At 44.5% G+C, this 17,097-nt stretch overlaps 1 protein-coding gene across 4 annotated transcripts; it reads right to left on the reverse strand.

The window, feature by feature from the left end:
* Positions 1-49: 49 nt before the first annotated feature.
* On the reverse strand, positions 50-17,020 carry si:dkeyp-77h1.4. Of its 4 annotated transcripts, none has more exons than XM_026370534.1 (11): positions 16,852-17,020; positions 8,268-8,333; positions 8,000-8,020; positions 7,600-7,872; positions 6,491-6,611; positions 6,192-6,367; positions 5,776-5,918; positions 5,223-5,370; positions 4,853-5,034; positions 4,679-4,771; positions 50-3,982 (listed from the first exon to the last, which is right to left on the reverse strand). In XM_026370534.1, the coding sequence occupies exons 2-11, from the start codon at positions 8,311-8,313 to the stop codon at positions 3,287-3,289; spliced, it is 1,899 nt and encodes a 632-aa protein (XP_026226319.1). In that variant the 5' UTR covers positions 8,314-8,333; positions 16,852-17,020; the 3' UTR covers positions 50-3,286. The 4 variants fall into 4 exon arrangements, with proteins under 4 accessions (XP_026226319.1, XP_026226321.1, XP_026226320.1 ...); XM_026370536.2 differs by lacking the exon at positions 16,852-17,020 and adding an exon at positions 13,374-13,422; XM_026370535.1 differs by lacking the exon at positions 16,852-17,020 and adding an exon at positions 13,330-13,358.
* Positions 17,021-17,097: the final 77 nt, after the last annotated feature.

The raw sequence follows: 17,097 nt of genomic DNA on the forward strand, positions 1-17,097 counted from the left end.
CTTGCTGAGAGAGCAGGAAAACAAAGATAAGAGGACAGCAAATGTCATAAGCTTTTGTTTATTATTAGTATTCCTTTAGACATGAAATAAAGAAAAAAATTCTTTACAAAACATCTGTGTGAAGTGTTGTGCAAAAAGGGAGTACAGAGAGAACATGTGCACATCACACCACTCTTAAGCCAGAACAGCAAGAGGAAACAGATAGGATCAGAGACAAATTACATAGTTCAACAAGTGCCAGTGGTATTAACAGTAGTGGTTTCTATTAGCAGTTTATCAGAGGAGATGAGACCAGTATCCGTCTGGCACCAATTAGATGTAATAACTGAGCCTTCTTTGAGGTGCTGGTAATGTGTTAACCAAAGGCTCGCCATGTTCAAACCACCCTATCTGCCTCTTTCACATCTCTTTCGGCATTACAGTCACTCACAATGCACAGCAGTGGCCATACATGTAAATGCTCACTACAACGTTACCCCCGGGCTCTGGATCTGCTGCTCACGTTCTCCGAACTGTGCCACAGACATGATTAATGAAATGAAAAACATGTTCACTTACAAATAAAGTAAACTCAGCAGTCCTTATGAAACCCAAAAGTCACTACTCTTATCATATTTATACATCATGTCACACATTTCCCACATGTTGACATATCATAGGCCAGTCGGATGCACAAACAATCATTCTACATTTCGGAATATCATACTTATAGCAAAAAAAGTGCCATTAGAAGATTATGCTAATGACGCATTACAGGCCAACTATCCAATACGTATACCTCTTAGGTACTACAACAAAGACAAGAGTCACTAAAATATCTCAAAGTTACAATATCTTTTACCAATTTTTGTAGTTCTAAACACATTCACACACATGACTTCAACACAGCACTTGTTTTCTTCATATTGCAAGACGACTTAAGCAGGCACATGGATATCTTACTCACAGCAGACAGAAAAGCTCACATAGAGTAGTTCCACTGTGTACAAACTGGCTATGCATAGATTCGGCACATACACGCACTCGATCATAAATGAAAAATCACATTCATCATGTTTGCATCATCTGCATGCACAAAGAACTGCCCAGTGTGCACACAATGATGGCAACATTAAAACATCTCACGTCTGGTCACAGAGGACGGTAAAAGCCTGTTGTTCAGGACATGTCGTGGGCATGCTGCAATCAATGCTTTAAGTGAGAGAGGTTAAACGTTTTTATACAACATGTAAATACTGTGAGGGATACTGTACACAGTGAGAATCATCAGGTTGGAATGGTAATAATAGCAGATAATGGATCTATAAAGATCTAATATAGTCTGGATGTATTTTTACAATATTTGGTTCTTAAATTAGTTCAAGGCGTTAGTGAACATTAGTGTAAATACTATATAGTATATGTATATATTCTATATTCTGGATTTAAGGTTGGTGATAAATTTAAATTTGTTAACTTTTTTATTATTTAGTATAATGCAACAACTGCTCTATACGCTAAAAACATTCAGCCTTAACGGGGTTAAACTAGTGTACACATGCAATATTTACAAGAACTGAGTGTGTGTCTTGTTTGTGTGTCTGTGTGTGTATATACAGTATATCTGGATAAAGACCTTTTTCAGTATTGCCAAAATTTGAGGTCCCTTCACAGATCCAGACTGAAAATTAGGCATTTCCATCATTTAATCGTGAGATTTTTTTTTACTTTTAATACATGTGACCAGGAATTCTGATGCTGTTTGTCCATTAAACATTGAGGCACCTTGATTTTCTTCACTTTGATTTTTAATAGTTTTCATTTTTCTATACTGATCTTGGTATCAAATCTGACATCAAACCTATCTTGTTTTATGGCTTGTTAAATTGGTGACATAATGCCTGTTACTAATTTACTTGTAAGAAAAGCCTATCAGTAAGGAATGCTACCAAGAAAGGCCAGTTGGTTGTCAACAGATCTACTTATTACAATTTCACTACATTTGACTTTTAGTTTGATTGAAGTGTCATGACTGTCTTATTGTGCTTATCTGAGAATCTTCAGTGCGTCAAACCTGGACTGTCATTGTTTTTTTGTTGTTGTCAGCGGTCAGTTAAAACATGAGGTAGAGACATGCATTTTGTCAAATGAAACATATATCTGCACACCTCCTCTTTACCATACATAAGTTTCAACTAAAATTAATTTGGGTCAACTGATCATCCACATACCTTCAGAGTCAAATAGAACAGCTCAAGACAGAAAAATGGCGACGATGATAAAGGCCTCATACGACAAATGTTTGCTTTCCAGATTTTAGTGGGGCAAAAACATTGGAACTACTCTCATTATCAACATAACTAAATATTTTAGAGGAAGTATGTAATTTCAACAATGTGGGGGCAGCAGTTAGTAGAGGGGCTGCCCACAAACATGCAAGCACATTTTAACTACGGTATTCCTTAAGTGCAGCTATGAGCTTTGTGTTAAACTGTAAGGGTACTGAGAATTTTTTAGCGCCGTGGGGAAACCCAGATCAAAGACAGTGGTTGATACAGAGTTGAAGAATCAGTCTGCAAAACGCATTTTAATCATCTGAGATGTCCACTGGGAGTCTTAATCTCAATATCAGAGACTATAATTAGCTGTGTTAGTATTGTTGGTTAAACTATTGCTATTTTTTCTGCATGCAATGCATTGATTCATCCACACGCAGCTGTGTGCAAAGCCCCAAAAGTATGATCAAAGAGGCTTTCAATTCCGTTCTGATTATGTCCAATCAAAAGAATGTCACCACACATTTTACTGACAGAGGCAGGACATTTCTCACATACTGACAAACAACATTGTTTTGATGTCAGTTAAGGTCAAATTATCTGTTATGTTCTTGTTTAAATGAACTCTTGTAAACCTTCTTGGCTACCTCATTAAGTAAGAAAAGACCTTATTTGCAGTTAAGATTTTAGTTGTAAACTCTGCAAAGGATTTCATTTGCAGTCTGGCAGTTATACTGTGAAGTTACCAAAAAAGAGGCTGCATGTACTAAACTAAATGCCTAACAACCCCAAAGTTGCATCTGTCATGTGAAGCGTTTCCAAATCAGAATGTCCCAAAGATTCGACATTAGTTAGAGACAAGTGAGATACCATTATCAAGATAATTCTATTTTCAGGCATTAGACGTGTCAGACAGACATTAGTCCAGTTTCTGTGGTTTCTTCGTTATTAGGTTGTGGGTGTCGATTGTCTACAGTGGTGGAAGTTGGAGAGGATCTGTGGGTTCCCCTGTGTTTTTGCAACAGCACATCTCAGGTGGTAGTGGTTGAATCCTCAGCTGCAGTGCCATCTTTGCTAGCTTCTAGTATGGCACCACTAGATTTCAGCTCCATTTCAGGGGTTTTAGCGTTTACCGCTTTTGCAGTTGAGCCTCCAATGATATCAGCGTGATCTGGACTTGGTTTGGAGTCTGGGCCTGGCTCAGGTGTACCATTGGTAATAGGTTCTGGTGTTGTTGGTTTGGCGGGTTCAGGTGCGGGACTCAGGGCACTCATGCTTTCAGGTGTTGGGGTGGTGGCTTTAGGAGCAGAGGGCTTTGGCTCTGGGCTTGGGCTGGGTGCAGGCTTTGGATCAGCTGGACTGGGAGCAGTCTTGGGCTCAGGGCTTGGGGCTGGGCTAAGTTTAACAGTTTCTGGTTCGGGCACATCCAATTTTACTTCCACAGGCTGATCAGAGGTTTTCTTGCTCTCAGGTACTGGGCTGGCTTTAGTTTCAGCTTCTGGACTGGGTTTAATTCCCACTGGCGAAGAGCTTGGCTTGGTCTCAGCAGCAGATGGTGGACTTGGTTTGGTTTCAGGAGCAATGGAGATGCTTACAGCCTCAGAGTCGGGCATTTGATCAGAGGCATCAATGTCAGTATCCAGTGGGAGAGCAGTATTAAAGCCAACGCCAGAGTCACTGGTCTCTAGGTTCCCAACCCCAACCTCTTTAGAAGAAACCTCTAGACCCTGGGTTCAAACAGACAACAAGGCAAATTAATGTGTGCAATCCAAGAGAGGCATAGAACAGTAACACACAGCAGACATACAACGCAATATAAAAGGAACTTATAAGGAAGAAAAGGTTGATAATCAGGTGAAATTGAATTAAACAGGGGAAAAAAACATCACAGTGCAGCTTAAATGCAGTGCAAGATATGAATGAATAGACCCAATCTTAATTTAATAAAGAGCAGCGGCATACAGGAAGTTGTCAGCCTTGATTCAAAAGAACTGAGAGTTGGAGTAGACTTCAGGTTTTCTGGGAGTATGTTCCAGTTATGTGATGCATAAAAACTGACTGGCTGCTTTTCCTCATTTAATTTAAACACTGTAGACAGTATGTGGACTTGTCCCAGAAGACCTGAGATTTCTGGATAGTTATAACATAGTAGCACACGAGGGACTTAATTTAGCCCGAAATAATGTAAGGCATATTAAACCAATAATAATAATAATAAATCAGTTCATTGTCACACAGGAAGCCACTGCAGAGATCTGAGACCTGTACTGATGTGATCCACTTTCTTGATCTTAGTGCAGCCTTAGCAGCAGCATTCTGAACAAGCTGCAGCTGTCTGAACGCAGAAAACAGCATAAAAATGGAGACACTGTTAAAACCTATCATAGATGGAGTTATCAGACAAAGATGTCACGTGTCCTTACTTTAATGTCCACCTCAGTGCTCTGAGATTTTTCTGTGTTATCCGCCTGGGAATGCTTGGATTCCTCACTGAGTTTGGTGATGTTCTTCACCACCTGTGAAGATACAGAAAGAAACAATTGGCACTTGTATCAGGCCTCATCATCACTTTGTCAGACAGGTAATTGTCCTCAAACCTGTCTAAAGGCTTCTCCCTCAGCATCTTTGCCAGCATTCTGGGCAAGCTTCTCCAGGGCTGCAGCCCTCTTTGCCCTCTTCTTCACTTTGATCAGGCAGGACAGCAGACAAACCAGCAGGAGGAAAACCACCACACCCAAAAGGGCGATTAAGGCCACATACAGTGACTCCAGCTTGTAGGCTGCATGGAGGCATTGTGGGAAAAAGGAGAGAGAAGGACAAGTGTGGGAGAGAAAATAATTCAACTGACCGTTTGCTGACATGTTGAATTCCAAAAGGGGAAATACAGCAGACAAAAATACTTTGGCCTTAGTAAGTTTTGACATCACTTTATATACTGTGTTCTTCTACCATTTCTCCACTTCTTACGTTGTATTTGCAGGTGGATGGTGGCCACAGTGAATCCCAGTATGTCGGTAATTTTGAACACGCCTGCATCTTTATGCTTGACTTGATCCAGAAAAACCAATGAACCTTCCATAGAAAGACGATCTCCGAAACCTAGATCCTCTTGAGCCTAGCGGGGAAAACATAGATTACATTAAAGAACATAGCACCGTATATGACCAGACAAAACTGCTGAGAAAAGGCTTTGACTCTAAAGTAATGTAACAACACTTAGTTACAGTGGATTGAATGCCCATTATCAGCTTTTGTTTAGAAAAGAGGTTGAAAATAGTGCACTGCTGTGTGCTTGTGTATTTCGCCTTGCAAGAAATTGGACGCCTATTTATAACAGACTATGCTGTGCATCCTGCAAACAGTCAGTCCAATCAGATATATGTATAAACACTGATAGTATAGTGTAGTAGTAGTGATTCAAAACTTACATTGCATTTTATACATAGTTTTTTTATCGCTGTAAAATAGAAAAAAGTCACACAGCGGTGTTGATTGAAAAGGAATGAAAAGCTCTAGTTACACGTGTAAACTGTCCTTTGTCCATCAAAAGGTGTTCTGTTGGATCATTGTCTGGGGTGTAGTAGAGTTTAATCAGAGAGCTGTTGAGTATCAGGTTGATCTTCAGCCTTTTACCGTCCAGCAGGGTCTGAAAGATTTGGTGGTCTGAGACGCAGACAGACAGAGAGAAAGTGAGGACAGATGACAAATACATCACAATTCTGTTTACAGGGCCATGGATCATCTAAAATACATTAGCTTGTTAGAGCCCATTAACATTTGGGTCTTCAAAAAGCCATTAAGGCAGAGAGGAGGAAAGGGGGAACTTAATAACTAGAAAGGAAACAACAACATCCTGATGGATGGAGCTGGTCATTTAAAACAGGTCAAGCATGGGATAAGAGAAAATATCTGATCTGTTATAACTTGTGCTCTCACCTTTAACATTGAGACACACTTTTCTTCGAATAACACCTGAGTCATCCCTGACAGTATAGCTTCCCTCATCTGCACCCATGACAGCACTGAGGGTGACATATCGCTCTGTGACACTGATGCGACCCTCGTAGCCCTCTCTGGATGTCCCTGAACGGGTTAGCAACACCAGAGCTGGTCTGCATCAGGGAAAATCAGACAGAATGAAATTTCCTCAATCTTTTACAGCAACATACGACCACGTGCACATAATAACAGGAAACCGAGAGATTCTCTATTGCGTGTCATTTTGTTGACTCTACCTATATGTCTGGTTTGCCTCCACAGCGCTCGACTTGTACTCCAAGGTGATGGGAGGATTGGTCCCCAACAGCGAAATATGGTAGTCGTCTCCATATTTTATGATCTGCTCATTTGAGCAGTCTAGAAAGTAAAAGCAGTAAGGTCAACTGAGTGAAAGGAAGTAACAAGGTTAATTATCGTGGACAGGAAATAGTGGAGAGAAATTAGTGAAGGAAGAAATGATAGAAATGTTTGTGTGAAAGGATGGTTGAGGAGAAGGAGTAAGAAAGAGAGAGGAAGAAGGAATGACCCATGTGGTGAAAAGGGGGCCGATTGCACGGGAATTAAAGAGCGCTGATCCAGAAATATCAGGATTTCTGGAATGAAAGGGTAGAGATGCAAACCAAACAGAGGAAATCACAGTACAGACTAGATAACAACAGGAAAACAGCAGGGAGGGATGAAAAGAGGAGTAGGTTGGCGGTTAAAGAGCTGCATAATTACTACCTGGCAGCTCTGGCAAGCTTACACACACACACATGTGCATACACACACACACACACACACACACCTTTTAACCACCTCACCACACAATGCCTCCTTCATATGGAACGTCCTATACATATTGGTACGCTACAGTCCCCTTTATCTGTGTTGGTTTGAGCCCACTCCTCCCTTTGTGTTAAATCCATTCCTAATTCTTTCACATTTGTGTGCGTGGGTGTGTGTGTGTTTGTGTGTGTCTACTTTCATCAGAGTCAACACTGCAGCTAGTGTAACGTTCACAGAACAAACAGGATGTGTAACTGTGAGGTTTATTTGGCTGCTGACTGCCCGATTAAAGCAGGCGATATCACACCAGACCATGGCTGTGGTGGAGGCACAATTCAGATCTTTAACTCAAGGAAAAGGAACAATATCACAACGTGAAAATATTCTATTATACAGTGCTGAAAATAAGTGTTAGTAGCAGCCTGTGTGTAACTCATCACTGGTTGTTTACATAGCTATATTACTGGATAAAAACGCAATTTAAGTGAAGTCAAGTGAAAATTGGTCCTCATCTGCCTGTGAGAGTGTAACATGTTAGAGGCAGCCACGCTTCATTACCATTCCAGTTAGCAAGTACCTCGGACTATAAGCGTAATATTTCGATTGTCTTCTGGGTTCTTGGGATTCTTCACAGAGTAAATGCCCTCGTCTCCCTCCTCCACAGCTTCTATTACGATGTGGCTGAGGCGTTCGTTGAGTTTGGCTCGACTGGGGACCACATTGCCATTACTCATCAGGATCACATCAGATGGCCGGGAATGAGAGCGGTTCCTAAATGTGACCTCCAACCCGGGTGAGGTCAGCAGGATGTGAAAATCCTCCCCATGGAACAAGGTTATGGACTCATTGACTGGATTATATGATGGATAAAAGAAAGGGGAAGCATTGACAAAATTAGAGAATAGAGGAAGAAAATTTTAAATGAATAAGTAATAAACTCTATTTCAGTATTACACACTGGTTTACAGAAGTCTTACCTTTTGCATGGGCAGAAGTAACTGTTAACAAAGATAAAAGAAAACACAAAAAATATATGTAATATAATATAATATAATATATGGAAGTGTAAAATATTCTTAGTAGTATTCTAAGTAGTCCACCATCACTAAAATTATCCTAAACTATTAAATGAGTTAGTATTTTATAATTCAAAAATACAGTTTAATATGTGGGTGACACTGGTATCATTTTTATATTTGTAGATCACTATCAGATAAAACAGCCTGATTATTTTTCTTAACATACCTATGGCGAGCAGAAAGCTGAGTGCGATCACACTGACCGACACCATCTTCCCTGATTCTTTTGGGTCTAAAAAGAAAAAAGAAAGAATATATGCATTAATTTATTGCACATCTACTCTGTATTCATACATTTAAAACATCTTCACCATTGAGATCTGGAGTCCAGTGACTACTGAGAACTAGTCACCCACCTGTCCATCCATTACCTACCCATTAACACTGGGTAGGTGTGTTCCATCCTTTACAGCTCAGTCTATCACAAGACAAACACTCGCACTCACATTTACACCTACAGGCAGCTGGATTTGGAGCTATCAGTCAACCCAACCAATGTGTCTTTTGACCCATTGTCCAAAATCCACACAGAAACCTTCTGCTGTGAGGTGACAGTGCTGAACACGTCCCTCATATCTTGAACCCCCTAAAACGAATGCAACATGAACATCTATTGATCTACTGCTGACCCAACAGAGGTAAGATCAAGTTAGTACAGTATTGTTTGTGTACCACAGAGAATCTCTAATAAAAAATGAAAATGTACTAATAGAAAAGTGTCAGCACCCAATAGATAATTAATCGACACATTAGGTGCATGTCTATTTTACTAAATAGTACAATGTTGCATACTGTACAATCCTCAATCTACAAAAAAATAAGAAGTACAGGAATCTCTTCAATCGAATTCCTTCTTTGTTACGATCAGGGTAGAATCTTATCACTTTAGCTGAAATGACTGATGTCTATGATGGAGCAGCAGGAAAGTACCCTGTTGCTGAAAAAAGTGCATTTGAACACGAAGCATCCAGAACAGGAAATGGAACAGGGCGAACATCATTTTCACAAGAATCTGTGAAGGTTTGTGAGAACAATCTTGGTTAATTACAGTACTGAGGCAACACTGAGGATTTGTGATCAGACATCAGAGACAGCCACAAATCAAGGTGCTTGAAAAGAAAGAGAAACTTTTCTATGTGTTTTTTTTTTTAAGCCCGAGAGGAGACAAGGAGGAAACGTGTGTAAAACCCACGGTCAGACAAGGCAGCATCTAATATCAGGCTGCCAAGGTTACATACATCAGTCTCATAATAATTTCATGAATCTATCGTACTAACATTGTCTTTAAGAGCGTTGGCTTCCCTTCTGCCTTTTATTGTAGCCTTTATATATTCTTTAAGGTACACTGAGAATTCAATTAGGCTATCTAATCATACACAAAATCTTAAAAACTGCCCTGTAGAGATTATCTGCAGTCTCTGTAAATTCAATTTCTCTTCCATTGCCTGGGGATTATTATTGGACCTCAGCTGTAAAAAATAAAACAGCCTGTGGTGCAACTTCTCTTGAGAAATGTTACGAACAGACTAACGGGACCAACGAGTGAGAACAAAAAGATACATTTATTAACAAAAAGGGCAGGGGACACAGGGAACTAACCAACACTAACAAAGTACCAAACGAAAGAGACCCGAACACACGGTGGTAAGTACAAAGTGACAAACAAAACACTGCAGCGGCGCAGGCAAAAGACAAACTAATAAAACAACAAAACTTACAAAGTACCAACTAAGAACGGACTAGACAAAAATACAAACTACAACTCACTAAAAGAAATACAAAGTGACAAACGAAAATCACTGCCGAGGGCAGGAAAACGAGAACAAAACATACAAAACTAACAGGACAAAGTATCAACAAAAAAACACTGCATGAGCGCAGACCAAAGAAACCAAACGTACAAACAAAATGGAGGTTCCTGACGGACGAACAAACAGACAGACTAACCAGATTCTTGGAGGAGTAGTGTGAGAGCATGAAAGTCAATGTGCGCATGAAAGTCAACAAACCAGCAATGAGCAGAGTACGGACGGGAGCCAGGGGGACCAGAACAAAACAAAACCAAAGCTGCAGACAGGGGCAGAGGGAGGAACTGTAACAGAACCCCCCCGGCAAGGGGCGGATCCCAGACAGCCCCAAACAAACAAGGACGGGCGGGGGGAGGGAGGCCCGGAGGAGGGCCCGAAACACCAGACCGGGCGGGCGGAGGGAGGCCCGGAGGAGGGACCGGGCGCAGCAGACCAGGAGTGCCTCCGGCGGACGGCCAGGAGGCGGCAAACGGACCAGGAGTGCCTCCGGCGGACGGCCCGGAGGCGGCAAACGGACCAGGAGTGCCTCCGGCGGACGGCCCGGAGGCGGCAAACGGACCAGGAGTGCCTCCGGCGGACGGCCAGGAGGCGGCAAACGGACCAGGAGTGCCTCCGGCGGACGGCCAGGAGGCAGCAAACAGGACCGGAGAGACGACGAACCAGAAGACAGAGCCTCGGGCGGACGGCCGGGAGGCGACGAACCAGAAGACAGAGCCTCGGGCGGACGGCCGGGAGGCGACGAACCAGAAGACAGAGCCTCGGGCGGACGGCCGGGAGGCGACGAACCAGAAGACAGAGCCTCGGGCGGACGGCCGGGAGGCGACGAACCAGAAGACAGAGCCTCGGGCGGACGGCCGGGAGGCGACGAACCAGAAGACAGAACCCGAGACCCTTGAGCCGGCTGGAGAACCAGGGACCGGAAAGCCAGCCGGAGAGCAGGCCGAGGACCCCAGGCCGGGGGCCAGGATACGACCCACGAGGCAGGAGACCCCCAGGCGGACTGCCGGATGGCGAGCAGAGAGCCGGGGAGCAGCAAGACGGCTGAGGACTCCCAGGCGGACTGCCCGGCGGCGACGAATAAGGCTGGAGAGCCCCGGGCGGACTGCCCGGCGGCAACGAACAAGGCTGGAGAGCCCCGGGCGGACTGCCCGGCGGCGACGAACTTTGAGCCAGCTGGAGCTGAGGGGCCAGGACAGGAGCACAGTTCTCAGGGGCCCCCCAAGGAGACAGGAGCAGGGTGGTGGTGTCCTCATTGTCATCCCACCACATTTCCTGGGGTGACAAACAAAGTTCAAAGTTAAGAGACGGCGGCGACGGCCTCTGCGTCGACCCGTCCGAAGACTGAAGAGACGGCGGCGCCGGCCTCTGCGTCGACCCGTCCGAAGCCTGAAGAGACGGCGGCGCCGGCCTCTGCGTCGACCCGTCCGAAGACTGAAGAGACGGCGGCGACGGCCTCTGCGTCGACCCGTCCGAAGACTGAAGAGACGGCGGCGACGGCCTCTGCGTCGACCCGTCCGAAGACTGAAGAGACGGCGACGACGGCGACCTCTGCGTCGACCCGTCCGGAGACTGAAGAGACGGCGACGACGGCGGCCTGTGCGTCGACCCGCCTGGGAACCCGGCGGCTGCAGGGACCGGAGCAGCAGCTGACACCAGAGCAGCGGTGACTGCAGCAATAAAGGTGGCTGCAACTGCGGCGACAGCTGAAGGACCAGGAACAGAAGCCAGATCCGTGACAGGAACAGGAGCCGGATCCGTGACAGGAACAGGAGCCGGATCCGTGACAGGAACAGGAGCCGGATCCGTGACAGGAACAGGAGCCGAGACCAAAGCAGCCTGGGCTGCAGGACCAACAAAAGCAGCGGGAGCTGCTGGACTGACAAAAACGGCATCGGCTGCTGGGGGGCTAACTAAAACGGGACTAACAAAAGCAGCATGGGCTGCTGGGCTAACAAAAGCAGCATGGGCTGCTGGGCTAACTAAAGCAGCATGGGCTGCTGGGCTAACTAAAGCAGCATGGGCTGCTGGGCTAACTAAAGCAGCATGGGCTGCTGGGCTAACTAAAGCAGCATGGGCTGCTGGGCTAACTAAAGCAGCATGGGCTGCTGGGCTAACTAAAGCAGCATGGGCTGCTGGGCTAACTAAAGCAGCATGGGCTGCTGGGCTAACTAAAGCAGCATGGGCTGCTGGGCTAACTAAAGCAGCATGGGCTGCTGGGCTAACTAAAGCAGCAGTAGCTGCAGGACCAACAAAAGCAGCAGTAGCTGCAGGACCAACAAAAGCAGCAGTAGCTGCAGGACCAACAAAAGCAGCAGTAGCTGCAGGACCAACAAAAGCAGCAGTAGCTGCAGGACCAACATAAGCAGCAGTAGCTGCAGGACCAACAAAAGCAGCAGTAGCTGCAGGACCAACAAAAGCAGCTGCGGCTGCAGGACTAACAAAAGCAGCAGGGGCTGCAGGACTAACAAAAGCAGCTGCGGCTGCAGGACTAACAAAAGCAGCAGGGGCTGCAGGACTAACAAAAGCAGCAGGGGCTGCGGGACTAACAAAAGCAGCATCGGCTGCAGAACCAACAAAAGCAGCTCTAGCTGCAGGACTAACAAACGCTGGGGACCGGGGAGTACTGGAGGAGGAGAGCAAATGGTGCTGGCTAGGCAGGGCAGTCAAGCAAAACCTTCGCTCGAAGGAACTCAGAGCAGCCATGACAGCGTCTTTAAGACGCTGAAACTCTGGATATGTCATCAAGTATCCCTTCTTCACAAAGGTCTTGATCGCTGCCCTGCGAAGTGCCTCAAAGAACTCTAGACCTGCGTCTGAGTACAGCCACTTGAGCAATTGCTCAGCACTACCACGCAGGTCCAAATATTCCACCTCCAGGATATCCGCCAGGCCCCCATAGCACTCAAAACTTGTACGGGGGGGAAGTGTGAAGCGACCAGTGGGGGAATGTGGCGATTCCATGGTCGCAATAATGGCTGGTTTGTTCTGTTACGAACAGACTAACGGGACCAACGAGTGAGAACAAAAAGATACATTTATTAACAAAAAGGGCAGGGGACACAGGGAACTAACCAACACTAACAAAGTACCAAACGAAAGAGACCCGAACACACGGTGGTAAGTACAAAGTGACAAACAAAACACTGCAGCGGCGCAGGCAAAAGACAAACTAATAAAACAACAAAACTTACAAAGTACCAACTAAGAACGGACTAGACAAAAATACAAACTACAACTCACTAAAAGAAATACAAAGTGACAAACGAAAATCACTGCCGAGGGCAGGAAAACGAGAACAAAACATACAAAACTAACAGGACAAAGTATCAACAAAAAAACACTGCATGAGCGCAGACCAAAGAAACCAAACGTACAAACAAAATGGAGGTTCCTGACGGACGAACAAACAGACAGACTAACCAGATTCTTGGAGGAGTAGTGTGAGAGCATGAAAGTCAACAAACCAGCAATGAGCAGAGTACGGACGGGAGCTTATAAGGTGGAGGGATGCACAGGTGAACTGAATGAGTCAATTAGTCCAGAGTGTGGAGAGTGGGGGAAGAGGAAGTCCATATATGGTGTGAGACAGGAGGTTGAGACCAGAACAAAACAAAACCAAAGCTGCAGACAGGGGCAGAGGGAGGAACTGTAACAAGAAAGCCTATGACAGTGCCATAATAATAATAGTTAATAGCATAACTGCTCTCAGTTAAAAACATTCTAAGTGTGTGTGCGTTTCTTCAAAGTCCTCCTGACTTTGGATCACTGTCCAGGATTGACTATTGATTATGTGCCTAAATTTAAGCACAGATAAATTTATGAATCTCAATCTAATTCAAATGATCCGAGTCAATGACTTGGCTGAGTTTCCAACAGAACATTCCAGCATGAGAAATGCTTCAAGTTAAACATCATTTCCTCAAGACCTATGACATTTTCAGAGAGGAACTGTGATTAACTGCAACACTGTGGGGATTCTGACGATGTGCGGTGCCTCTTGGCACAACGAGGCATTTGAGGCAACACAAGAGAATGTGTGCAGAAGAGATTTTGCTGCAGTTTTCGTTTATAACACCCAGGAGGGGACTCAGAGAGAACACCTGCAGTGCTCCAAGTTACACTTTGCAGCAGCGAATTAACACATAGTCAACTGTCTCATTGTAATACAGCAGACTATAATACATCCCATTCATGCAAAGTCATCGTCTATATGTTTACTTTCTGTGCATCTGCCACCTGTTCACATACGCTTGCGACATGAACATATCTTTTCAAGAGCAACAGCAGAAAAGTCCTTACTGTTCCTCATGCTTGCATGAGAATAATTAACATTTCGCGGTCTCATAACCTGACAATCAGACCTGCTGTTTCACAGAAGGCCTCATACAATCATCTGCTCTGTGTGTGCCACATCCTCGCACCACACTCTGGGCAGAAAGCCTGAAAGCCCACTGATTTTATTGTGTCTGAAACAAAATATGGAGCAAGGCTGCGTCACACAGAACAGTGTCTCTTAGCAAACAAGCCTTTACTGTCCTTTGCCACAGTCATCGATATGACTCAAATTTTACTGCAGTCCAGATCTCTGTTTTAGGAATTCTTCTTCTCTCATTGAAAGCAAAACAGCAACAACAAAAATAAACAAACACATCAATCAAAAAAGGGAGTTGACCCCTGTAGCTGTCTGCATTTAATTAACACAGCAATCTGAAATGTAGGATTAGTAGACTCTGAAGAAAGGGAGAAGTGAACCAGGCCCATCTGTTCATCACAACAGTAGGCCTCACAGAGTAACTGTGGCCAATCTGGTGTTTTTAGCAAAAACTCCTTTGTTTTGTTTGATTTGAAGCATTTGAGTCCAGAATGAACTCTGAAATGTCTGCCTCACTAAGCACAAACATGCGTATAATCAGCTATATTATAAGCTTATTCCTACACTGTCCTTTGGGCTGTAAACCATGGACACAGATGATTTTGCCATCTGCCATCCTTCCCTGACTTTCTCTCCCTTCACTTAGCTTCACTCAGTATTTATTCTTCCTCACTGGATTCTCTCCTTCTTCTGTCACCAGTCTCACATCTCCAAGTGTTACCTTCTACCACCACCACAACAGGGAGAGTCAAGTCTTCCTGTCCTCTTCTTCTGCCCTCTTCAACTTTCTGTGTCCCTGTCTGACAGCTTCACATCATCTCTCTCTTTCTTTCCATCACATTTGGCATGACTCCTCTCAACCCGAATCCCCCACCCTCTATCTAAGGGCATCTCTCTCATTCCCCATTTTCTTTGCATCTCTCTCTCTCTCTCTCTTTTTATCAGGTCTCCTTTTTCCTCTCCTCCTCCTTATCTTATATAATCCAAGCCAGTGCATCCCACTCTGAAATCAAAGCCTGTGTCTGTGTCCCTTCAAACTCCCTGCTTACTTGAAGGACAGACAAGTTTTTGTCTCCAGGCTCTAAAGAGGCGGAAAAGCCTGTGGTGACTGCAGATGTGGGGACCCTACAAAGCAACCTCTGTGTCTTCACCCATCATCATTTCTCTTTGATTTTCACTTGACTCGTTTTCTTTCCACAACTGATGAGAACATGGAGTCAAGTCCCCCCTGATGATGAGGAGACATGCTTGGTGTGAGTGCAAACACATACAAATGCACTTACTGTTCTCACACTGCCAACATTTAGAAAATAAGACATCAATACAGATAATGGACTTCTGCACCAAGAGATGCACGTAAAAGTGTTCAGATGTTTCCTAGATCAGATGCAGCACTTAGACTAATACATGGTTTCCCCGTTCTAACATATTGTTCATATAAAACTCACAACCACACTCAAAGACACGTTTTCCACTATAATGATCCCACCTGGTAACCATCGTTACTGATTTCAGACCAGCACAGCAGAAATAAGAGGATGCAGGGAAAGAGACTCAAAACCAAAAAAAGCCATATCTAAACAAAATCAAAACAATTTCCTAAAGTTTATCTTTGAGAGAAAGTTAACAGCAGCTGACAACCCATTTTCCTCCAAAGCCGGCTCCACTGAACTAAAGGATAAGACAGGTTTCCACCATATTGCTTGCACCTGTCAGATTCATTAAAATCAATGGACATGAGGGAGGAGTTGGGAGGGAGGCTACATGCAGAATTGACAAACACACCAGAAGAGTTGATAAGAGCACGGATGAGGATTTTGTTTACAGTAATGACGAGATAATTACACAGACAGGGCTGGAGCAGCTGATATGTGACTCTGCTCTCATGCGTTTTAATCTCCATGCAGCTATGGCCACACTCCATGAGCAGCACACTGCAGGCGGAGGCGACACAACGTGAGAACCCCGAGGCTGAAGCATCCTCCCAGATAATGGAAGCTATTAAGATTTAAGTGTTGAGTGTACTGAACATAAAGCACACTGGACAATGTTAACTCCCTTAAGGTATGGAGAGTCTATATGACACGAAGCCATTCAATTTACTACTAATAATAGTTTATCATGTTTGTATTTCAGGTGGACCAGTTTGGACTGAACGCACCTGTTTTATTTTAAGCTGTTTACATCAGTATATAGGTTGTAATAAACAATTAACACCAACTTGTAGCTTACAAAATGAATTTACATGATATTGTCACTTGAATTTCACAAGGAGGCTAAGAAATAAATCAAATTATGCTGAGCTTCCCAATGAAGACTATTGTTGATCAGGTCTGTCAGTAAACTGGATCAACATATTTCCACACCTTGCCTCACCTCCTCAGTAAAATGTCCGGTGAAGCCTCACAGCTCAGAGTCTGACCAGTCACCTGCGGGGCCGGGATGGCAGATAAGCGCATCAACCAAAAAACTGCAGAATTTAACCCGTCATGTACCAGACTAAATTTAGGACACATCCGCACATGTATGTTCCGACAGCAAAAATAATCGCCGCTCAGCATCTCACCTACCTGTGCCGGGCTGCCTGGAGCTGCGGTGCAGGCTGCGGAGATGTCAGGATGCGCTCAGAGGTGAAAATCTGCGTGAATGCTGCCCGTTTTCTCCCTCGACGTCTCCCTCTCTTTCAACCTCGCCCCCCTCAAGAGCTGCACTTCACGACTCGGGCTCAACATTTGGAAGATGTTCAGAATATGTCGGGCTCTGCTCACACTCGGAACCACTCGACTAATGTCGGGAAACACCGACCACCCTTCAAA

The sequence above is a fragment of the Anabas testudineus genome, chromosome 16 (genome assembly GCF_900324465.2).
Source record: "Anabas testudineus chromosome 16, fAnaTes1.2, whole genome shotgun sequence".
In the NCBI taxonomy this organism is placed as follows: Eukaryota; Metazoa; Chordata; class Actinopteri; order Anabantiformes; family Anabantidae; genus Anabas; species Anabas testudineus.